The 24,585-nt window shown below is 32.9% G+C and overlaps 5 protein-coding genes across 5 annotated transcripts; 4 read left to right on the top strand and 1 right to left on the bottom strand.

The window, feature by feature from the left end:
• The first annotated feature begins 1,024 nt into the window (after nucleotides 1-1,024).
• On the top strand, nucleotides 1,025-8,488 carry LOC101251967 (uncharacterized). The gene is made up of 4 exons (XM_004235911.3): nucleotides 1,025-1,406; nucleotides 3,099-7,089; nucleotides 7,248-7,420; nucleotides 8,016-8,488. Exons 2-4 carry the CDS (start codon nucleotides 6,487-6,489, stop codon nucleotides 8,185-8,187), a joined length of 948 nt encoding a protein of 315 aa, XP_004235959.1. The 5' UTR covers nucleotides 1,025-1,406; nucleotides 3,099-6,486; the 3' UTR covers nucleotides 8,188-8,488.
• A 348-nt stretch (nucleotides 8,489-8,836) lies between these two features.
• On the top strand, nucleotides 8,837-12,529 carry LOC101251458 (methyl-CpG-binding domain-containing protein 11-like). The gene is made up of 2 exons (XM_004235909.5): nucleotides 8,837-9,929; nucleotides 11,194-12,529. The coding sequence occupies exons 1-2, from the start codon at nucleotides 9,879-9,881 to the stop codon at nucleotides 12,322-12,324; spliced, it is 1,182 nt and encodes a 393-aa protein (XP_004235957.2). The 5' UTR covers nucleotides 8,837-9,878; the 3' UTR covers nucleotides 12,325-12,529.
• Nucleotides 12,530-13,043: 514 nt separating this feature from the next.
• On the top strand, nucleotides 13,044-14,135 carry LOC101252269 (cucumber peeling cupredoxin-like). The gene is made up of 2 exons (XM_004235912.5): nucleotides 13,044-13,388; nucleotides 13,495-14,135. The coding sequence occupies exons 1-2, from the start codon at nucleotides 13,205-13,207 to the stop codon at nucleotides 13,893-13,895; spliced, it is 585 nt and encodes a 194-aa protein (XP_004235960.1). The 5' UTR covers nucleotides 13,044-13,204; the 3' UTR covers nucleotides 13,896-14,135.
• A 1,304-nt stretch (nucleotides 14,136-15,439) lies between these two features.
• Nucleotides 15,440-16,515, top strand: LOC101252571 (cucumber peeling cupredoxin). Its single transcript, XM_004235913.5, has 2 exons — nucleotides 15,440-15,888; nucleotides 15,990-16,515. The coding sequence occupies exons 1-2, from the start codon at nucleotides 15,705-15,707 to the stop codon at nucleotides 16,358-16,360; spliced, it is 555 nt and encodes a 184-aa protein (XP_004235961.1). The 5' UTR covers nucleotides 15,440-15,704; the 3' UTR covers nucleotides 16,361-16,515.
• Nucleotides 16,516-23,078: 6,563 nt separating this feature from the next.
• LOC101251167 (protein LURP-one-related 5) lies at nucleotides 23,079-24,361 on the bottom strand. The gene is made up of 2 exons (XM_004235908.5): nucleotides 23,934-24,361; nucleotides 23,079-23,825 (listed from the first exon to the last, which is right to left on the bottom strand). Exons 1-2 carry the CDS (start codon nucleotides 24,156-24,158, stop codon nucleotides 23,415-23,417), a joined length of 636 nt encoding a protein of 211 aa, XP_004235956.1. The 5' UTR covers nucleotides 24,159-24,361; the 3' UTR covers nucleotides 23,079-23,414.
• Between the last annotated feature and the right edge of the window lie 224 nt (nucleotides 24,362-24,585).

The raw sequence follows: 24,585 nt of genomic DNA on the forward strand, positions 1-24,585 counted from the left end.
AAAAGAAATCAAGAAGTTTCTGTTGGCCTTTTTTCAACAAAAATATAAATGAATGCTGTCCAACCCTTGATGAAATGCATCAGCGCTCCCAAAATATGATTTCAGAACCACACCGACCATAAAACACTTTGTTTAATGGGTGCTGAAGTATATTTTATATAAAAATTTTGGTATTTTCTGTATATATATATATATTAAGTTTTCGCCGGAGTTAATGGTTTGAAACTTTAATGTTGGAGGTCTCAAGTTCGAAATCTCTAACCAGCGAAAGTAAGAGATTTGTCTTCTAAATCTAGCTCATCGACCTAGACTTACCTAGTGTGACTTATGACTCTTATCTGGTTTACAAAACTAACAATGTGATTAGTACTACACTATACCTAAACTATATTATATGTTTCTCACGGTTTAGATGTGAAATCAACAAAAATACTGTTAACACTTCACCCCAATACAGTTATTGAATTGCCCCTCCAAATTCATATTAAGATTTATGGGTCATCATCCTTCCGAGGCGAAATAATTTTCATATTTAAACATTGTTTGTCTTTTTTCTGGAATATTATTCACATTTTAATACAACTACAGCATGATAATTGGAAAATAATAAAGCTAGTCAAGTGTTTTAAGTATTAAATTTGGCTAAAAATAATAATTAGACATTGTCAACTAAAACAGTCTTTATACCCAAAAGAGAGATGTACAATTACTATATGTATTTTCTTTTTATCTTTTGATCAAATTTATATATTTTTCATCAAAAAGAAATATATATTGAAATAGATAACCTAATATATACGGGCGATTAAATCTATCAAACTACCAAGCGTTTTTCGAGTAATTAGAACTAAAAATAATACTAATTCAAATATGCACCTAGTAGTAAATAATGTCAAATTCAAGAGATTTCGAGAAATTCCAATATATAATAAAAAATATTTAATTAAAAACGAACATAGAGAAAAAGAGAAACAAACAAAAGAAATAAATGAAATAGGGAAATTAGTCACAGTCGGCAAAAATTAAGCAGACGTGTCATAAATTAGTCCGATTGTGCTACTTTTGATTGCAAATGATTTTTCCTTTTCAAAATTCCTGTAACAAAATCACTAAAATGAAATCGTGGCTCTCTCTCAGTAACATTCACCGTTCACCGCTAAATTTTTCCACCTCCGCCGCTAATTCCGTAACGCCGCCACGCCGTTGTTCGCCCTCCACCGCCACCTCCTCCTCCTCCCCTAACCTTCGATTCTCTTCTTTTGTGCTAAATCTACAGAGCTCAACTACCTACTCGTATTCTTATCCTAATACGTCATTCGGTCGCTGCCGGGCTACCAGTGCCGGTCCACCTTCGCCTCCACAGACCGAACCACCTAATAATGAAGAAGACTCGTCATCGTCTCCAGGTATTCGTAGCTCACTTTTTGCTATCATATTATATCTGTTAGCAATTAGATTGATTTATTACTATTGCCTTGTAAAAGTGTGTAATAACTAAATTTAAACTTATTTAAAATCACCTGTAAAAGAACAAAGGGAGATTATGCTAAGCTCAAAATTTGGAGCAATTTATCCGGAATTGAGATAAGCAAGTTTACCACATTAACTTCATGAAATAATCTTAAATTGTTTATGGATGATTTGTTTAAGTTGTAAGCATTCACATTGAAAAGTTTTTCATAGATAAAACTACCAGTAGTTTCAACTGATTTGGCTAGATAAGTTTGAAAAGTGTGTTTGAGTCTCGCATTGAATCTATGGAAGAAGCTTGAGAAGTTTGTTCAAGTCTGATGCACCTTGGCTTAGCGTAGTATAGTTATGAGATTCCCTCTGGATGTGGCTATTGATATGTACCTGAATCAATTCACGTAGGTGTGTTGCTAAGAAGCATAGATTGCTTGGGTTTTTGGTTTCAGTTGTGTACGTAAAAACAAACTTACATACCCTATATATACATAGATAATTGCGTTAAGTATTAGAATATTCTTCTTTTGTCTGAGATATGCTTATGCAATAAAATACTAGGTGTTCATAGAATTTGGATATACTTATTTTGGTTCAATGCCTTTTCATTTAATTTTTGTACATTTGATGCTGTATCCAGCACACCCTTACTTCCTTGCGTGCCCCTAATCCCAAGTGTTGAGTGATAAATCATTCCCACGCATATATTATTGCGGTCCATGTTCTTTAACATAGCTCTAAGGCATTCCTGGATACAGCGTAGCAAATGATCTGCTAAATGGATAACCAAACTTTAGTCTGCAAATTACATGAATATGTGATACCATCAAAGAAAACTAAAAATGTGGATGACAAAGACAATACATACATCATAACTTGGAGGTTATTAATGGGAATGAGTTGAGTACTATTGTAATTAATAAATTATGAGAAGTGCACTTTTATTTTTGGATTCCTTTTAACCGTTTATGAAATGATCAGTTGGCATTATTAATAGAGTTTAGGCATTGAGAGGCCAAACAACCACCACCGTATAGTTATAACGAGTTTCCTTCGTAGCGTATCAAATTCAGTTATTTGTCCAATGAATGATTTCGGTCACTTCCTCAATAACCTGAATCAAATATTTATACATCCTTTTATTGTTATTCTTTTCTTCTTCCTTTTTTGTTCTGTGTGGGTGGGGGTGGAGATTCAGGTAAAGATATGAGGCAGCTGTTTTATCCACGGTAAGGACATGTTCCCAATTTATCAGGATAGCAATTGCCAGAGAAAAAATTGTTAAATTTCATGTTCGCCTGAAAGTTCACTCTGTTATAAATTAATGGCTTAGCATACCTTGTCTGCTGTGCTATTATTTTTGGTCTGATGATGGAGCTGGTTTGTGCTCTATTTGTGTACTAAATTTATTCCCCGCTTGCATTATTTACAATTGATTATCTGAGATGCTGATGGTCAAGATGCATCAGACTTGACTGATAATCTGGGAAGCTATGTTGATTGAGCATGTCAGTAACTTTGCCATTGTTTACGCTACTTCTCAGACTTATGAAAGTCTTTTTCTTTGAGCATTATGCGGTAACAGTGCTCATCTTGTTAAGGGTCCCTGATAAATGTTTTAATTTCTTAACCAGGTATCATGTCATCATTCTCCAAAGCACAAGACACCTTGCGGATATTTGTTGCTGTCTTATTTTGGATGTCACTTTTCTTCTGGTATTCTGTGTGGGATGGGAAGAAGGATGGCAGACCAAACAAGGGTTCTCGATTTAGAAGATAAAATTGTAAGAAGCTTTATGTTGTCCTGTACAATTAACTCCTGATGTTTTCTTACGCAACAGTGTAAAGCATGGGGAGCAAATGGGAAAAAGGAAAAAGAGGAGAAATTTAGTGTCTAAAAGTTGTTTAGAGTTACTGAAAGAATGGATATTCTTCTGTATACTTCACTAAAAGGTAGTTTAGAGCTTCTTGTTAGCCCAACTAGCATTAGTTCATTCATGCTGTGATTTTACTCTTTTATAGCCTTAAGAGTAAAATCTACTGTACAATCATATGGGATTAGAGTCTATCACAATGCTCCTTATATTCTCTCATCTTGGGAAATGCAGTGCTCTTTTCCTCTCTATCTCTCCCTCCCTCGTGATGTGTGTTGGTTTCTATTGAAAAAGAAAAGATAAATAATTAGTATGTTGTTGCTATCCAATACCAGAGCTATCAGACTTAACATGTTTTAAATTAGTTTCCTCGAGGAAGTTTTGTAAGTATCAGTTCTACAAATACTCATGTATCTGAAGATCACAAACCTCTCTCTTTCCTTATCTTTTTAAACTTGATGCTGATCAAGTAAGTAAAGATTAATACCTTCAGCGTATCTGCATGTTATGAGATTGGAGAAACATGTAGCAGTGGCTTTCATCCTTGTGAAGGGAAATGTAGATTTGTACCACATATCTTAGGGTAGAACATGTTGTTTTATTTATGAAAGAGAATTTGGAGCAATTGAGATCTAATGAGCTGAAGCGACTATTGGTGTCTTTTCCTTGGTGAATGTGGTGTGTATTTTCTTTTCATGTGGGAGCTATTTCTGCTCTACCTGAATAATTGATTGAAGACTTGCAAATCTTTCTTGTTTTTGAGTAAAGTGGTTTAGTACTCGTATTCAAATAAGCCTTGCTTTATAAGATCATAAATGCCAAGTTCTTGATGCTGTTTGTATGCGACAAACAAGAAAAACAGTTGGGATGTAAGATGTCCTGGAGTTGCCTTGAAACTTTTCATTACGGCTGTTTAATATCTTTATGTTGGTGGTTATAAATGAAATAATAAATAACTCCATGCATCAACAATAATTGTTCTCTTTTCTGTTGTTTTACCTTCTGTGAGTGGATATTTAAGAAAAACTTCTCATAATATGTGTTTTTAAGTTCAGACGTGCTTAGAGTCCTCGGGCTATGGCATAATAGCTTTGAGGTTGGAACTGTGACAGAGTATTGAAAAACATAGTTTTGTGTGAAAGAGGTAATTTTGGTTTATTTTAAGGCCATCTACCAAGTGATAGACAGTTCATTTGTATTCCTTATAGATTTGCTCGTGAAAGAGGCATAATTTGCGTACTTCCATCTTGTGCATATTCATTTGAACCCTCACTATGGGGGTATGAATGGAACTGGAAACTCACAATGCTGGAAGTTGTTTAAAACTTCCATCTGTGCAATAAAAACAGGACCATCTTCCTCTGGTACCAGGAAAGAGGAGATTGGTATATCCTTGCAGTTATCTGGCATTCCATTGCATTATTGATGACTGGCTAGCAAACATTGGAACGAACTGACCAGACGTCTAGTAATAGTATGGTTCTTAACGCATTTGATTTGTCTCTATTATAACGTGTTTAGTTAATGGTTATGTTGAATCATTGTCAACAGGGACCTATTTCAACTTCACTTTACTTATGGTGCATTAGATGTGCCAGGAAGCCCCAAAAGAGTCTCCAGTTATACTCAGATGGAATCTAGGGTAGAATAATTGAGTCTTTGAAATGTTCAACCTGTGTGAACTTCCATGGATTTTTTAAGTGTGTTGACATGGGTATGTGGAAACTTAAAAAGGAAATGAGGAGGAATTGCTTGTTGTAGTCGTTTTCAACCTGCAAAAATAATCTGTGTCAATTTGCAATTATGACTGCTGCTAGGAAAGATACAATGATTTGAGAAAGGTGGAGCCACACTGTACCAAAATATCTCTCCGTTTTCATCCTTTTGATTTGTTGTTATTTAACCGTGTGAATTTTGCGGATGTGTTTCTTTATGTAAAAAAAATTAATTGTGAAATTTGAATTCCATGTATCGTTCTTTGAAATTTGACAAAAAAAGGATTTGAACAAGATAGAACATTCATGAATCTGAAGACTCTAAACAAATTGTATTAAGGTAGTTACAAAAATTTGAACTCCATAAATCATTTCAGAAATTTGATTTGATGAAAGTCTGAACCCATAAATCATTAGTAGAATATAAACTCTATCAAGCTTTTATGAAGTTGTGTTTAACTTGGGGGGTATCTTCTTGGTTGTTTACTAAAGTAGTATTTTTTCCTTAGAAAGTTTATATTTTATAATTACATTTTAATTAAACCGGTAATTCGGCCTAATTTTTACATTAGTCAAGTGAGCGTGGGACGGAAAATAATTAACCAATATCATTGTACTAACTTATTTACATAGTATACAAATAATGTGCATATATACTGCCAAAGCGTATAAACTGTAAATAATATTTTTTTCCATCTCAATTTATTTGATCTATATTTTAATTTGTTTAATTACGCTGTCTTAAACCTAACAGTTACTACTTTAAAAGGCAAAGGCAATAACAATCTTTTGTTTCAAGTTTGGGCCAAATAAATTGAAGCTGTCATTTAAATGTTTTGATGTGTTTTTTAAAAGTTAATGTGACTAGCTTTTGAAGTTAATTTTAATTATATTAATTTAATATTATATTAAAATCTCTTTTAGAACTACATAAAATTTTAATTTTCCTTCTTCTGTGTACTAATATAAAAAATGTATAGGAAAATTTTATCGAATTCTTTTATAGTTAAACTCTAAAAAATAATTAATAGTGAACAAATAATTAACGGTGAACGAGCATAGTATAGTATATACATTTCAATCATGTTGATAACTAAAAAAGCGTAAGTTTCCATGGTGGGGTCAGCACGTCGAGGGTCAATCATATTTGGAACTTTTCCCACGGATTATGGTTGGCTTAGGGAGCGCATTTAGAACCGTTGATTTATATGTCCTAAAATATTCAACGTGCAGATTTCTATTAATTACTCTAGACTTTGGTCGTTTCCGCTTTATTTGGCCATATCAACGGTTTTAGATTTATTCCTATCGGCGATTATTTTGCTTCTATAAAACCATTCAATCCATTGTGTCAACAACCACTTCACACTCTCTCCTCCAAAGGAGGGCCGCGGAGGTTAGGCGCCCATCTGCAAATTGATCCAACCAAAAAGATGTTATTGAGAAGCTCATCAACTCCTTTACTCAATTCATGGAAACCGAAATCATGTGGGTCGTCGCCGGAATCCGATTTACTACCCATAACGACCCAGCAATTGAACAGGACACGATCTGTGTTAATGTCCACGACGTTTGGTCCGGATGAATCTCCGGCCAAACATACGTCTCCGACGAAACACGCACCTTATGGGTGTATGTGTGAGTTGGACCCACGAGATCCAGCTGTTCCGAAGAAGAACAAAAACGGAACAAAAAGAGAGGCAAAGATGCCGAACCTGAAGAATAACGAATTGGGTTCGACGGAGGTGAGGAGGTTGTTGTCGAATTCTGGTTTGGGGAATGCCGAGGAGGAGGCTAGTGTGGCGGTTGAGGAGAAAGGGAGGGTGTTGCAGTCTCTGGTGGCGGGTGGTGTAGGTGGAGGAGGAGGAGGTAAATCTTGCGGTGGCGGAGGATCGCATGGTGGAGATGGGTCTGATCCTCAGGATTCAAATAGTTGGCATGGACCTGATAGTATAGATGCCTATTACCAGAAAATGATCCAAGCCAACCCAGGAAATGGTCTCCTTCTGGCCAATTATGCCAGATTCTTGAAGGAGGTAAAACAATTCTATATCTGCCTCTGTTAATTTTATGAATCACATCAAGAATTTTGACTTGATGGGATCAAAATTGTGCTATTCAAAGTTTTAAATTTGTTTTGAGTTGTTTAATTGATTCATTTGTTACTACTTGATTCGCGTATTGATGCAAACAGGTTAAGGCTGATTTAGAAAAAGCTGAGGAATACTGCGGAAGAGCAATTTTAGCAAACCCGAATGATGGTAATGCGTTGTCACTCTACGGTGAACTGATATGGCAAACTCAGAAAGACGCTGCTCGTGCCCGCACTTACTTTGATCGAGCTGTGAAATCTGACCCTGATGACTGGTATGCATATGCTCTGCATTTCCTTTTCAAGATTTGAAATCTTTACTGGGATAAACATTGTTATATATGTCACTTTCTGGGCATTGTTATCATGTTTATGATTGATGGAATTCCACCCTGAATGGCTGTACTAGATGGGCCACTTTTTTGGAGCTATTTGTCCACTCTCTCTAAAATATCTTCTTGGTCCATTTGTCCGTGATTTTATTTACTTAATTATATTTTTAGAATATGCTCCTTAGGTGTGGGTTTGATTTGTTATTCATGACCAAACACGTGTAACTATCTTTTTGATAACAAGTGATGGTGAAATTTGATCCCAAGACTTTTCCATGCTTTGATATCATATTTTAAAGATTTGGATTTTGAACCTAATCAACATGGTATCAAAGCAAGCAAAAGCTTTGAAATTCTGAGTCTCACTATCATCCATTATCAAAAGAATTTTCACGTATTTGCCTCATGGAAAGACATGACTAAATAAATAAAAAATATCTCTCTCTCTAATAAGTTAAGCTTACATGCTTCACCAAGTTAACCTTATAGTGACATGTTTTATTTTGACTTCTAATGTGGCGAACGGGTATAATTGCAGCCACGTACTGGCCTCTTATGCTCGATTCCTGTGGGATGCTGGTGAAGAAGATGAGAATGAGGGTGAGGAAGATGAACTTAGGCAATTTATAATACAACATGAGAATTCAGCATCAGCCCAGAACTTCTTTGGTGCACCGTCTCATCGACCTCCCTTGACTGCTGCTTCTTAGTTTCACAGCCTCTTCCCATGTTAATTACACACTCTTGAGAACATGGTTTAGATAACTAATAAGTACTGCTAGTATATAAGTAGCTATGAAATAGATTGCTCTCGACTATGAAGAGTTTCCCCCTTCCTTCTCTTTTACAAGCACTTATAAAAACTAGAGCTCTAACTAATTTTACTTTTGTAATAGCTGATAAGTGATAACCGAGTATTATAATTTATATACTTCGCGTTGTTTCTCAAATAATAATGCATAAAGTGAGTTGTTTTCTAGTTTGAGGAAAAACTCATTATTTTCCATTAAACACTAGTTCCAACCAAGTGTTCTTGCGATAGTATGTAACTATTTTATTTTTTTTATGAATAACAAACTGAAGTTTTTAATCTCTGGTAGTAAAGATTTGACTAACAAAAACGATTTCATATCCGCCATATCCGTGAAGGTTCGAACTCGGGACTCTGCTTGTTTGTTATCAATAAGGGTATTGATAAATGCACATCTTCTTTTTTAAAAATATTTGCTGATAAATATGTTTCTCTTATAAAATACTCTTATATAAAAAAGAATAATTTTATTTCTTTCTTTTATAATAATTTAATTTTAATTTTTATGTGGCATACTTAAGATCATCGAATTAAAGGATATTCTAAATTTTTATACATTTGACACAATTTTAATTTAAAATCACAAAATTAAAATATCTTTTTTTATTCTTAAATTCCGTTTCAAATTAGACTGAGTCATTCTTTTTTAAATAAATAGAGTAATACTAAAAAAATACTTCACAAAGAATGACCTGATCTTACTTGGTACTAAGTTTAAGAGTAAAAAAAAGATTTTTGTATCTTATAATTTTAAATTAAAATTAGATTAAATGTATAAAATTATCTCTTGACCTTGTGATTGTAAAATTTTATTTTAAAATATTACTAAAAGAATAAATCTTAAACTGACTACTAAAGATAACAGTAATAAAATATCTAAACAAAAGATATTACCAGGAAAAAGAGGATAGAGAGGTTACTTATTTTATTTTCAAACTAATGTACAATAATTAGTATAGAAGGAGCTGTTAAGCTTTTCAGAAGTTATTTGTAAACCAATGTTTCAACTACTTAGAACTACTTACAATTGTTTTGACTTTAAGTTATCGACTTAAGCTACGTATAAATTATTTCTTTGAACTGTTTGCATAAATTATTTCTTTGAACTATTGGCAATCTATCTGCTTAATTCCAAACTTATCCAAAAACACACTCAAATATTTGTAACAGTAAGCTTCATTAACACTTAACAGTCCTTTATTAGTGTAATATAATAGAAGGAGATTGCGATGCCGGATCCAAAATCCCATATTTAAATTCAGTTAATAGAGTTTTGGGTTACGTTATCTACTGAAAAAGTAATCCAAGAATGGAGCACGTAGTTTGATTGAGCCAGCACACACCACGTGTCTAACCTCAGAAAAATGGAGAATAGTCACCCTATCCCATAACAGGCCTTTATTCAACAAATCCTATCCGTCCATTTGTAGGACGTGTGATAAATCTGTTGCGTGTTTGAGGCGGTTTCGTATGAGTTTCGGCGTCTCTCAAGTATATGTCAAGCAAGCTTCCCATCTGTTTTTACTGATGCAAAATCAGAGTTTTTAAGTTATAGTAATTTTTGAGTTCTGATAGTTGGAGGAGACAATAATGGCAAGTAACAATATGGAGCTTCCTGCGCCTCTGTCTTGGAAGAAACTGGTAATTTTTTGTACCAATTGTTTGTTTCTCTGCTCTAGTAGGCTATGTATGTTACTACTCTTTTTGATTGTTTCGAGTATGCTATAGTTCCATTCAAATTTGTTTTATATGGCTTTTCAGTTATTAATTCTGTTTATTTTCCCTTGTTTCAGTTATAAGTGAGTATTTTCTTCTTCGATTTATTTCTTAATTCAATCTGATCAGACATGGAGTGCCAGGTTTAAGTGATGTTTCTCTTGTTGATTGGAGAGTTGACTTTGGGAGAGTCAGTGATCTGTTTAGCTAGATTAAGAGCCTGTTTGGCTCAGCGGTCAAACTGACTTAAAAGCTGGTTTTTGACTTATTTAGCTGTTTGGCAATATTCAAAACAGCTTATTTTAAGTTAAAAAAAACTTATTTTAAGCCAAAAGTTAAAAGCTGTGATAGGGGTGCTTTTTTATTTTTAGCTTATAAGCTGTTTTAAGTTGACCACATTTTTATCTTTTCGTGCTTAATATTTTTATACAGTCTCCAAATTACCCATATAACCCTAACATTTCTTTCTTCCATTTATCCCTTTTCACGTTTGACATAACAACTTCAGCACTTTTATCCAAACGCATAACTGCTTATTTTAAAAACAAGTTTCAGCACTTTTAAAAGTACTTTTTTAAAGCTGCTTTTATTAAGCCCATCCAAACGGGCCCTAAGGCAACAAACTTTAGTTTTTGGGTATGTAACACAAGCTGATTTTTGTTGTTGCAAAGGCTGGAGTATCTTCTGAGCTTTTTGTAGACATGAACTGTGGATGACAATTTAGCGGAATATGAGAGAAACTCCCATGTAAATTTCATTTATAAATAATTTGTAACTAACTATATAAGAATTACAATATGAATAATACTGTTTCTGTTCGCTAAGCTGGAAATCGAAATAAGCTTATATGTTCAACACTTGACAACCACTATGACTTGTGCCATCTTAAAAGTTCGGAGGGAATTGTGAGGCAGCAAATGGGAAGTACTTAATACTTCTCTTTCTTTTTGGTGTCTGTTTTCTGCTGTCTTTAATTGTTCTTTTCACGAGCTAGATATTTGTATCCATGTTCGTGATATCGTTATTGATGAGTGAAGAGTTCTGTATAGTGTTTTACTTGGCTTGTTTGAGAATTCAGTATTTGAAAGCTCCCTGGATTGTTGAAGAGTACTATACTTCAAGTAGGGATAGTTAAGTATTTCTTGTGAACTATAGTTATATATTTTCCTCTTTATCTGTTTATTTGCAGCTCATGCCGAAAAAGGGTATAAGAGCAAAGAAGAATGAGGTTGTATTTGTTGCTCCAACAGGAGAGGAGATAAGGAACAAGAGGCAGTTGGAGAAGTACCTGAAAACACACAATGGAAATCCTGGTATGTCAGAATTTGATTGGACTACTGGTGAGACTCCGAGGAGATCAGCACGGATCAGTCAGAAGGTTAAGGCAATGCCACTTCCAGCAGTGCTTGAGCCAGCAAAGAAACGACAACGTACGTCTTCATCTACAAAAAAAGAAGAGGAAATGGATGCCGCAAATGCAGAGAAGGAAAACATGGACAAGAAAGAAATGGAATCTGTCATAGAAGCAACGGAAGGCTTGGAAAACAAGGAGAATGTAGTAGACAATGAAACGGTGGACAAGGAAGTAGACACAGAGCACAAGAAAGATGAGGAATTGTCTGGTGGAGAGGTCTTGCAGAAGCAGAAATCTGAAGCCAGTAATGACGCTCTAGTCGAGGATGGTGGCAAGCTGGCTCAAAATGGCATAGAGGATACTATAGTAGAAGTTGAAATAGAGGACAAGGGGGATGAGATGGGCGCTTATAAGGAAAATATTGAGCATAAAATAGAAGGGGAAATCTCTGGTACAGAGGTTTCAGATAGGAAAACTGAGACCAGCAATGATACTCAGTTTGGGGATGGAAGTAAAATGGCTGAAAACGTTTCAGTGGTGACTACAGCAATCGATGCAGACTTCTGGAATGATTCCATGGACAAGGACTATTTCAAGGGAGCTTTTGCAAATGCTGTAATTGGAGATACAAATGCTGCTGAAGCAGGAATAGAAGTCGGGGAGAAACCAGGATACGGGGAAAATCTAGAGTCCCAGATTGACATAGAAATTAGTGGAGCAGATGATATGAATCACGACATGCCAGATATGGTCGCATCAGAGAGAAATGTCGCCGGAGGGGAGACGTTGAACATTCAGGACCCTGCATTTGTTGAAGGAACTGGTGGTTTCCATGAAGAGCATAGGCCGCTGGAAGAGGAGAAAAATAAGAACAGTACTGGTCTGGTGATGGATAATGGCCAGATTAACCAGCCAGAGCGGGCACATACCCCGCAACATCAATCTTCCGCTACCATAAGTTGCTGAGTGTAGCATCTAAAATAAATTAGGCCTTCGCCAAGTGCATGTTTAATCCTTCCTTGGACGAGTATAATAGTTTGTTTAGTAGCTTAGGAATTAGCTTCTCTGGAGATCAACTTTCCTTTTCTGTAACATTGCATCTGTGATCTGTACTCTCTGATATATTGTGGTTTCTTACTAACATAAATAAATGTCAACAACTTATTCATTACTGCTGAATGTAACGTAGAAAATGTCACGGAATGTCTCGAGTTCAGATGGTTAGAACTTACAGCTGAGTAAGAGTAAGATGCGTAAACTTGGAGATTGAAATTCTGGCTAATTAAGAGCAAGTTATTTGCAATTTTGTGTCGGGGATTCATGGTTGTTTGTATTATAACAAAGTAAAGTAATTTAAATAAAAATTCTCACAGGACTAAAGCTATCAAAAATATGTACAGAGGCAATAATGATTCTGATAACCAAAGGAGGAACCTTACTTGCCAGTTGCAAATCATTTTCGTCTATCGTATTGCAAAACTGTGAAGCTCAGGTTTCGTTAAAAGAAAGGTTCAACTTCTAAGTCAAGTTTGCATTTACTAATTGCTCCATTTGATTTTTTGGGGAGTTGAATTAGCCCTATTTTCGAACATCTCTTTCGGTTTCTTCTTTCTAGCTCTTTTACCTGTTAGTGTCCAATCAAACATTAAATTGCTATAATAGAAACTCAAGACCCAGAACCACGCAGTTTAAGACTTTAGACCAATTCAAAAATCCCTTCTCTTATATATACAGAACCATATTGTCTATCTGGGCATCTCATTCTACCCTGAGTAACTGGATAGGTAACAATCATCAACTTCCTCAGTTGTGACACATATCGAAAAATTTTACCAAAAACTTAAACATGTACAAAATGATGTGTGTAATCGTCTTTGGTGTTTTAGCCGTTGCAAATATGATGCAAGATGCAACAGCTCAAACGGTGCATGTGGTTGGGGACACCATGAGTTGGATCGTACCAAGCAATAGCGCGGCAGCTTATACAAATTGGGCTGCTGGGAAAACCTTCAGCGTGGGTGACATTCTAGGTATGTGTATTTAGTTAATCAATTTCCATTTTTTGATATCCTTCAGCTTATTTTGTATCAACACACATCCAATGTCTGATTATGTTACTTTCCGTATTTTATACAGTATTCAATTTCATGACCGGCCGACATGACGTGCTGCAAGTAGAAAAAACATCGTTCGATGGTTGCAATTCACAGAATGCCATTGGGAGTGCTATAATGACAGGACCAGCCAATATGACTCTAAACTCTACCGGAGAACACTACTATATTTGCACTTTTGGTATGCACTGCATAAATGGCCAGAAATTAGCTATTACAGTTTCGAACAGCACTGCAACTCCAGGAGCCAACCCTCCTGTTGTACGACAACCAGAAGCTTGTGCACCTACACCCTCTGCTGCAGGACCTTCAAATTCTGTTCCAGGTGGTCGTGCTCCTCCTCCTACACCTTCGTCCTCAACGACTGTGTTGGCCAGTTTTGTAATCAGTCTGACCGCCATTGCCTTGGCCTCTTTACTTTAAATTGGGCATATTAAGGAGGTTTTTTAGCATCGTGTAATGGATAATTCTTATATATATATATTTTTTGGTTTACCTGTTTGTATTGGATTGAATTTCGTTTTGTGTCTGTACTGTTTTTACGATCATCATCAGTGCAGAGTATGGTAGGCATGTCCCCTGTTTAATATGTTCCTTGTGGTATCGAATAAATAATCTATAAATTACAGTTATGCTGTATTTTATCAGACAGTTTTACCAGTATTTGTTGATCGAATGATGGTGAATATTTCTGCAGTAATTCAAACCAAGCATGTAAAGATGATAGTTTTACTATCTCCGCGATACAAAATAAATAAATTTATCTTTGATTATGTTGAAACCTGGACGATACGTATGAGTCTCACAGACCCGATTTAAATTTCCATGCTTTAAAGCCTCTTATTTTGGTGTTTCACAAATCACACAGACAGTAAATTCATGATGTAACATTCAAGTCCATTCAATAGAAAAGGTATAGGTTGTCGAAAGATAATCCCCACTGCAAATATGTCATTGTCTAGCTAGTACGATATGAAAACCATTCCAATTATTCCCCTGTTTCGATGAACTAGCCCTTTAACTTGAATTCATTTTATTTTCAGAAGTCATTCGGCCAAGCTTTCACCTCTACCATGTTTATTTAATAATCAAAATAAACAAGGATCTCAATGATCAACTTCCTAACATACATTATTGAAGCTTTTGTCTGTTTGATTAGCTTCCCTGAAATTAAATAGTGTGAAACCTGAATGGTTGCTTCATAGTGCCCTCTATGATCATCTAGAGTTACAAATTGTTGGTGAGTCTATTCTTTAGATCACCATTACCAGGCCTTCAAAAAAATTTACCAACATAAACCAATATTAAAATCAATTCATAAGTTCTGCAAAATAACTATAAACGTATTTCTCAATAACATTTAGATTAAATTTTCATAAAAATATTCAATGACAGAGAGACGAAGATATGATGAGTAACGTTACTGGGAGAGGATCTTCACCGTACTCTTGAATCATTTTTCTTAGTCTTTGAATTTTTTAAATAAAATATAGGCTAAAACGTTATCAATAAATATGTTTTTTTATTAATTTTGTAAAAACCAAATATAAAAAAAAATTATTTTAATAAATTGATTTTAAGATAGAAAAAATGTCATTCCTTACAACACCACTAATACGGGAGTTTTACCTGCTCTTCCTTTAAAGAAACTTCCATTAGTGTTGATTTTGATCACCCCATTAAAAAGTTTACTTCTCAGGATATGTTTTTATGTGTATGCTATCCCGCTATTTTATCTAAATTCACCTCTAAAAACAATCTGAAATAGTTTAATTCGATAAATTAATTGGTAATTCTTAATATAGTGGAGGAACTTAGCTTTTAACTATCAGCTGTAAATCAACTTCTTGATTGTAGTATAAAAAAAAATAGCTATAAGTCTCACGTACCGTGATATGAAAGGTTCAAGTCAAGTGTGTATCGACTTTGATCAATTATATATTTTTGATTATTTAGGGAGTTGAATTAGCCAGCCTTGTACTTTTCTCCTTCGAGTTCTAATTTCCTGCTCATTTTTTCCCCACATTAAATTCCTACTTTAATTTCCCACCACTCTTGCTATAATAGAAAGTCATAGGCAAGCACACCACGGCAAGTTGAAAGTTTTGACCAATTCAAAATCCCTTCTCTTATATATAGAGAATCATATTGCTAGCTATACACATCTCATCCTTCCCTACATACAAAACTCGAAAAATTAGCAATAAAATATCCCTTGCAAAAAATAAAGACATGGACAAAATGTTGTACATGATCGTCTTTAGTGCTTTAGCCATCACAAGTATGGTGCACGACACGGCAGCACAAACGGTGCATGTGGTAGGGGACACCATGGGTTGGATCGTACCAAGCAATGGGGCGGTAGCTTACGAGAATTGGGCTGATGATAAAACATTCAGGGTTGGCGATACTCTAGGTATATATATATATGCTTACGCTTAATAAATTTCTCAATTTACAGGACAAAAACTAATCCTTATTCATGTTACTCTGTTTCTTATTTTGAATTTTGTGCAGTGTTCAATTTCACGACCGGTCGACATGACGTGCTACAAGTACAAGAAACTTCGTTCGATGGATGCAATTCGCAGAATGCTATAGGCACTGCAATTATGACTGGACCAGCAAGTATAACTCTTAATTCTACTGGAGATCACTATTTCATTTGTACTTTTGGCACACACTGTCAAGGTGGACAGAAATTAGAAATCTCAGTTTCCGACGACAGCACTAGAACTCCAGGTACCAACCCACCTCCACGGTCTGTTGATGGACCTACAGGTTCCGTTCCCGGTGGTATTGTTCCTCCTCCTCCTTCGTCTTCAACGACCCTATTGGCCAGTTTTCTGCTCAGTCTATCCGCAATTGCATTGGTCATTTTTCATTAAATTGGATGATTTAAATATGTTTTCAGATTCCTATACTTTATATACTACGATGTAACCATTCTAGATTGTATTGTATTCAGTTTTGTTTTGATTGATCATTGTATTTGGGATATTTTACGAGTTAAAAGGTTAAATAAAGGTTGTATTATACTCTATAGTTTGAAGATTATTTTGGTCGACTTATAATTGTGTCGTCCCTACAGTATCTCCAAATCATATTAAAATGGGATGAGAAATAAGTATTCATCTAGACTATTATCGAAATATAGAAATACATTTTAACTAATTTAAGGTTCAATTACCCCTAAATTCTTGTTGTTATAATTTTGTATACCTTTTGACTTATGTGACGCGCTTTGTGTGAGAGATTTTTGGAGTCCACATATGCCATATATTGAAATCAAATCAAAGTTTTCATATTAAATTCGAATGGGAATCCCTAACTAAAACGCTTTGAAACGAAATTAAGGTCAACGAAATTATAAATGTGACGTTGATTGGGGGTTTGGAAATTGCAATTAGCCTTCCTTTCTATTTAGTTTGTTCAATTTAATTGACTCGTTTCTTTAAAAACCAACAATTTGATGTACAGGCTAATGAAATTTCATATTTTCATATTTTACCAATTTCGTTGTGATATATATTTACGTTCAATTACACCCGTCGTCTCAATTTGCATTTTAACTTGTATATGTTTTGATGAGAAAAACTTTACTATATATTCCAGACAAGCATTATATATTTTAACTTACTAAAACAGAAAACATTTTTAATGTTAATAAAATAGTTTGTCTATTCCCATATGTAAAAAGAATTGATACTAATAGATTCCCTCAATTTACGAAATGATACTATTAAACTTAATTAATCATAAAAATTATAATTTATTTAAGGCGATAACAATTCATTCCCTCAATCAACGAGGAGCACTCTAACAACCCTATGACATAATAAATATTTGGACATATGTAATGTGAATAACTTAATATTAAAAGTAGGCCATGAGGTTTAAACATTTTGATGACTAAATATTAAAATGAAAATACGATCACACACTCGATACATAAAAAATTTATTATTATTATTATTATTATTATTATTTAAAAAGGTGAAATATCTTAACAATTTAATTTCCTGGGTACATGTCTCAGTATGGTCCATCCATTATTGTTCCCATTTTTTGCTCTATAGTCTATACTTGGATTCAGTGGTCATTTGTATAAATATTGTGTTTCAAAATAAAAAATGCTATTAAATGTCTTTTACTTTAAATTTTTTTAAAATCCACAATAATGGCTCATTTGACTATTTATATTTGTAAATTACGTACATGCACGGAATTTTGTACGTAGCGTACTTTGACGCCAAACAACTTTCATAAATGATGTTCTTCTTTTTTTAATTATTTTTATCTGTTATATTTTTTTTGATAAGTCTTTTGAAAATATATTTTTTAAAAATTAATTATCTATAATTTTCTTATTTACTTTTTAGAAGAATACTTTTGACTAGAGATATGGTTAGAATTTTGTCAGGACATTCGATCAATATTATCTTCTTAAATATTTTTACTTTTCACTTTAATACATTTTAAATAAAAAAATTGAAAAAAATAATTTATTTTAAAATAAAAAAAATTTAAATTTTAAATTTTCTGGCCAAACTCTTCATCAATTCAAAGTTCTTTTTTCACTATATTAGTTAATATCTCTCCACATTTATTGAGAAATGATGAAAATGACAACTAATGTTTAATATTCTAAAATGATTTAACCAATTATTTTTAATATGCAGGACAATTAAAATGGACCAGAGATAGTATTATAGTAATTAACGATTGAAAATCTTTACAAGATATATTAAAGAATTACGATTAAAAAAAAGACTTAGCATGTGTAAATCTAAAAATAAATAAATTGGAAGGATATCGTACGAATTGGAATGAAGTGAATATGTTTTTATATTATCACATTATGGAACCCAAAATTGATGCAAAATTTCTAGATTTGAAAAGGACCATTTCTAGAACAAACCATTCAAAAGCCGTTAGTCTTGATCATAGTGTGCAGTTTCACACTGTATAGTCATATGTTTGAAAATATGACACAGCAAAGTGGACGAAGTTGCCATATTTCGAAAGAAGCTTTTATTTGAAATTTTTGGTATATTGACCAATTGTTCCAGCAACAAAATAATATAATTTTTCTACGTAGAGATTTAAAAAAAAATTAATGCGAAATTTTGTTTACAAAATTGAAAATCGCTGCCTAAGTAACGATTTGATTTTTTTTGAAAAAAAATCACATTTTGCAAAATCGTTGCTTTTTCCGCTGGAGTAAATCTCTGTTGTTCCAGCGATTTTGCCGTTTTGGTTGATATAAAATTTTATATACCGATTTAAAATTTATATTAATATTTTATACCCTATAGGCTCCAGACTCTAAATATTCATTTCTTCGATAAAGTATTTGACCCGGTAATATATAGAATCAATTTTGTAGGAGCTAAATGCTTTCATAGGGTAATATATTGTTTAGAAAAATTATGGAGGACAAAAAAAGTTGATTGAGGGCTGAGGCAAAGTTTTTTTACAAGCAGTGTTACCTTTTAAAATGAAAAAAAGAAAAGCAGTATACTACAATACCTTTTCTAAAACATAAAAAAAGATGTTACTGTTTAATTAGTAATTTAGATAAGAGCTTAGCGTTGGAGTATGATTAAGTTAATGAGTCGGTGGATTGAATAATCAGTATTTTTTCCGAATTATACAACTTTGATGAGTTGAATTAACCAAATTTTGGAACTTTAATTTCCACTTTGTAATTAATCCAGTCCACCGCCTTATTGAAGAAAAAAGACTCCACAAATTGTCCATCCTTGTATAGTTAGGTTTCAATCAACTTTTGCTTTTAAAAAAAATTCAAAACAATTCTTAATTTTTCGGTTTATAAAATCTGTAATAAACTAATATAAAGCTGATTTCTGATTAGTGATTATGATAGATTCTTTTCAATTTTCTCGATGCTTTATGATTTAAATCAATTATATATTTGTCTATTCACATGGTTATTAATTGGACAGGAGCCACAAATAGAATAGTGTAGAGGCCTAATATTGAATTAGTAGGAGGTAAATTGGCTTCTTAATTTGTCTTGTAGAATTCAGCATTGAGTATCTGTTTGTGTTAAAGTAAGTGACACTTTCATATAAAAATTTAAGTCAGAGATAACATATTTTATTTACTTATTTATCATCTTTGTTCTTCAACATATTTTGTAAAAATTCTTTTTGATAATATGTAAGTCAAATTTTCCTCCATCGCCCATATTCTATTTAATTTATAACATATTAAAATATTTGATGATTATCTCATCTATAAATTTAAGTTGTCAAAAAGAATATGTTTTATTGACGTACTATTTTGAATCCGTTGAATCCATATGAAAATGTAAAATATAAATTGTGGTAGAAGTTAGAACTAACCTAAGACATTGGGAAGAAGTGCACTCTCTATACAATGCTTGGGCTTGACCAGTTGGACCTATTGTTATTGGACTGGGTCTAAACAATAAAAGAAAGGAAAGATTATATAAATTAATACATTTTAAAAATTAATTATTGAATTTAATGATATTTTTTGTTTATTATTATTTATAGTAATGTTTTGTTAAATTTTTAATATGTATTAAAAGTGAATTATGTATGCAATATATGAATTATAATTATTTTTTGAAATATATCATGTTTGTTTGGTAAAAAATTATCACATTGTATTATAAGTGTATTAAAATGTTTGATAAATGTATTATTCATTATTCAATTTTGTATTGTATATGAATAATAAATTATTCTTTGTAATATGTATTAAATTTGTATTATAAATAAATTAAAAGTGAACAAAAAAAAATATTATCACTATAAATGATAAATAATTTTTTATTATAATATATTTATGTAAATTTCCTAAAAGAAAAATTATCATAAAATATAAGAATAAAACAAATACACACAAAATATATATATTATGACAAAAACTAGGGATATGTAATACCAAAAAAGAAGTAATGTAATGCGTCGATTATTTAAAGAGCAAAAATATACTTCTTCATACAACATGAAGTGATTGGTAAATGTGACTTTGGCAGAAGATAAAGTGGCCTTTAATATATACAGCAAAATTATGGGTCTTGGTACAACTATGCAACACATGGAATATTAGAAAATGAGATATTTTACTTTTGTACTATTTGAATAAAAAAAATAATCTTGTCAAATATCAAATATTCTATAGGTAAAAATAAAAATGTCTTTGAATTCGAGTTAGGGTTAAAAAAATAATTGGATAATTCAAGTTGAAATCGGATTAATTTAAGTTGATTTGGAATTTTTCATTAAATGGAGATATATCTGATGAAATTAGTAACGATATGGACAAAACTAACTTCATAATAACGGTAGGACACTTTTCAACATCCACGAGCGGGGTTGGAATTGGAAAAGGAGGATCCTATCCTAAAGGAGGAGGAGGAGTAGACTTTCATTCTAGAATCGGTAGCTTCCCGCCTCCCTGGGGGTGAGAAGTTCCCTTCCTTTTTCTAAAATGCCTGAGGGGTCTGCTCAGCAAACGTACAAAGTGGACCGCAGTTTGGCTGACCCTCTTCTTCCCATTCGGGTTGGATTGACCCACCAATTAAATAAATTTAAAGGATATTTTTAATCATTTTCCTTCGTTATTTTATCATGTACTCTCTTTCCTCCCAATCACTTGGATCAATACTAGGCAACATGTAGCCAGGTAGCATTCAAACTAATCTTTGAATCTCTTTTAAATTTATATAAAATATTTATAAAAATCGAAAGAGGGTCTCACTAAGGGCCCGTTTGGATGGGTTTAATAAAAGCAGCTTTAAAAAAGTACTTTTAAAAGTGCTGAAACTTATTTTTAAAATAAGCAGTTATGCGTTTGGATAAAAGTGCTGAAGTTGTTATTTCAAACGTGAAAAGGGAAAAATGGGAGAAAGAAATGTTAAGGTTATATGGGTAATTTAGAGATTGTATAAAAATATTAAGCACAAAAAGATAAAAATGTGGTCAACTTAAAACAGCTTATAAGCTAAAAAAAAAAAAGCACCCCTACCCCAGCTTTTAACTTTTGGCTTAAAATAAGTTTTTTTAAACTTAAAATAAGCTATTCTGAGTATTGCCAAACAGCTAAATAAGTCAAAAACCAGCTTTTAAGTCAGTTTGACCAGCTTTTAAGCTGAGCCAAATAGGCTCTAACCGTAAAAGTATTGGCTAATACAAATTGCTTTTAGGTGACCCATCTAATTATAGCATAATTAAGGTGAAAAGTTGGATTTGATTAAAGGTGTGGGCCGTGTGTTAACTGGCAAGTGACAACCATCCAGACATAAGAATCATAATATGATCCCCATATTCATCAAAGCGACAAAACAGAATTATATAACTTACAAGTAAATCAAATACGAAGAGAAATATTCGAATTTGAGTTTATTCAACTTTTTGACATGTGAATCATTCTAATATAAGATTCATATTCATTATTTTACTATTCTCATTAAATTTACTGATTTACCAAGCATACTAACAAATTTTATATTTTGAATTTATTTTATAAATATCCTAAAACATGTTGTTATGTCTCGCTACTTCATCAAAGAATTATCCCTTTTGATTTAAACAAAAATTGAATAGCTCTTTATACATTTTAGAGGGGAAAAGTGAAACTTTTGATTCCGAACTCGAAAAACTTAGAAGATGGAGGAGATAAGAAGGTGAAAACTTTGGAAAATAAGCCCATAAGCACAATCTAAGGTTTTGTTTTTATTGATCTGGGTGAAAGGGCAAAATGGTTCCAACAGTCCCATTTAAAAGGTCCACTATGACAAGGAAATAAAGTAAAGGATAGTGAATTAATTGATTGAAGCAATTTCAACGTTTCTTTGCGGTTGATTGGTTCTAAGACAAGTCATTTTTTATTGTCGACATCAATGTGAACCATACAATACACTAGAAGGGGCAAAATAAATCATAATACAATTTTTTTTGCATTAAAAATAATTATTACTATAATGGGATATACATCAATAAGAATGTGAATATTATCAACACAAAATTATTTTTTATAGATAAATGTATCTTTCTTTCATTATTAATTATGATAAAAATATTAATTCATTACTATTACATCATATAATAATCCTTTCATTATAATCAAAGCATAATAAATAAATAACTCGACTTCATAATCTCAGCGCCAAATATTTAACTCATTAGGATCATCGAGAAATTAACGGGCGTTACTGGGAGATTTACATTGGACACCACAAGGTTGCACCAAATTATGCTGATGGCCTATGGGATTAACAAATGAATTCAAAGCCAAATATAAAATGAAAATAACCTTCACTTTTTTGGTATCTTTACTTTTTTCTAATCTTGATTCTCTGTGGGATATGATTAATTATTCCACTATTATGATCAGAAGCCAACGTCATATATTTGCCACGAATTCAGTATTTAAGTAAAATCCAAAAGGGCCAAATAGACGAACATTGTATTAAAGGTGTTTTTGCTTTTTCACTTATTAAATAAACTGGATTAAGAGCCAAGATTTCATATTTTGAAAAAAATATATTAGATAGATATTTGTATATATTTAAATTTTGATGAATAAAATTATTTGACGAAGATAGCATTCAGAAGAAAATATATCATTATTGTCCCAATTACAGCACTGCAATGTTAAAATTTATAATATTACATATATAACAAAACACAAGATTTATTACACAAAAAATAACAAGAGAAGTTAGTTCAATTGCAAAATTTTACAAGTGGAAACTATTAAATTTGTCTTTCGCCACTATAGTATATATTACTCTCTATATGCTAAAAATTGGGAATAATTTCAGATTCAGTTAGTAAGATTCTTTTTTTTAACATTAAAGATAAAAAGGAACAGATTGATTTTTCAAAGAGTTCAAAACTATAAACAAATATATATAATTTAAAACTCTTTCGTAGAGAAAAATTAAGAAGAAAAATTGGGATCGTCTGTGATAATTGGGTCGGCATCGATCCGATTTTCAGCAAAATCATCAACTTGAATTTGATCAAGCACGAGCACTAATCCCATGGCAAAGGCACAATCAAACCCAGGCTTTATTGAGAGAGAGAAAACGTCTTTTCCAAGCACCACATGAGCACAAGCATCCACTTTGCGACGAATCTCAGCCACAGATACCTTGTCCGCGTTGAAGAATGTGCAATTTCTCTGTGCAAATGATCCTTCGATCTGATACTCCTCCGTCGGATTACTGTACACCTCCACCGTCACGTTAGATCTTCCGATTATTGAAGATCTACGTACGCTGAATATCGGTTTTTTCCCCTCTTCTCTTTCCCCTAAATAACCTTCCCACCTGTTATGCAAGCTCGGTCTCTGTTTTCGAAAAGTAAAACCGAAATCAGAAATTGCTGTAACTGAGTCAACTCGGTTTGCCCTAAATTGAAAATCAGAAAAAGTATTACTGAGCTAGTGAGTTTATACCTTACGGCGGACAGTGAGAAGGCATCTGCCGGTAGCGTCCATGAGAACGAGTTCACCTAGGTCACGAGAATCGGGACCATACGTGTCAACTCGGAAAACTAACTGGCCTTTGCAGTCGTAGGCAGTGAATCCATCGCCGGTGAAGAAAAGAGAAGTTTTCCGAACAGTAAGACTCGTCTCTTCAGTGTGAACAAATGTATCTTCAACCACAACTTTACTCTTCATATTCTTCTCCTTTTTTGCTTCAAATCTGACTTTGAAAAGGAAAACTAAAAAAAAGAACTCTTCAATTTTCTGAGAAATCAAAGAAATGAAATGTGCTATTTATGCAATGAAGAAGCCAAAAGGAAGGTCTGAGAAATAGGTACAAAAATCGCCAGAGACATGTGGTGTGCATTTATTAGTAAAGTGGCTGTATTAATTATCCTAGAAGTAGTATTAATTATTATACTAATTAAAATCACGCATACAGCAAGTAGAGTAATATTAATATTTTAATTCACTTAATTAAAGTTTGCATGTTGCATTATTATACTGAATTTATTAATATTTTTAAGCACGCATATGGGAACCAAATATTATGGAGATCACAAATAGCCTATTTTTTTGTTGTAATATTCGAATCACAGGAGTAATCAGAAGATACTATAAA

Source organism: Solanum lycopersicum, chromosome 3 (assembly GCF_036512215.1).
Source record: "Solanum lycopersicum chromosome 3, SLM_r2.1".
Lineage (NCBI taxonomy): Eukaryota > Viridiplantae > Streptophyta > Magnoliopsida > Solanales > Solanaceae > Solanum > Solanum lycopersicum.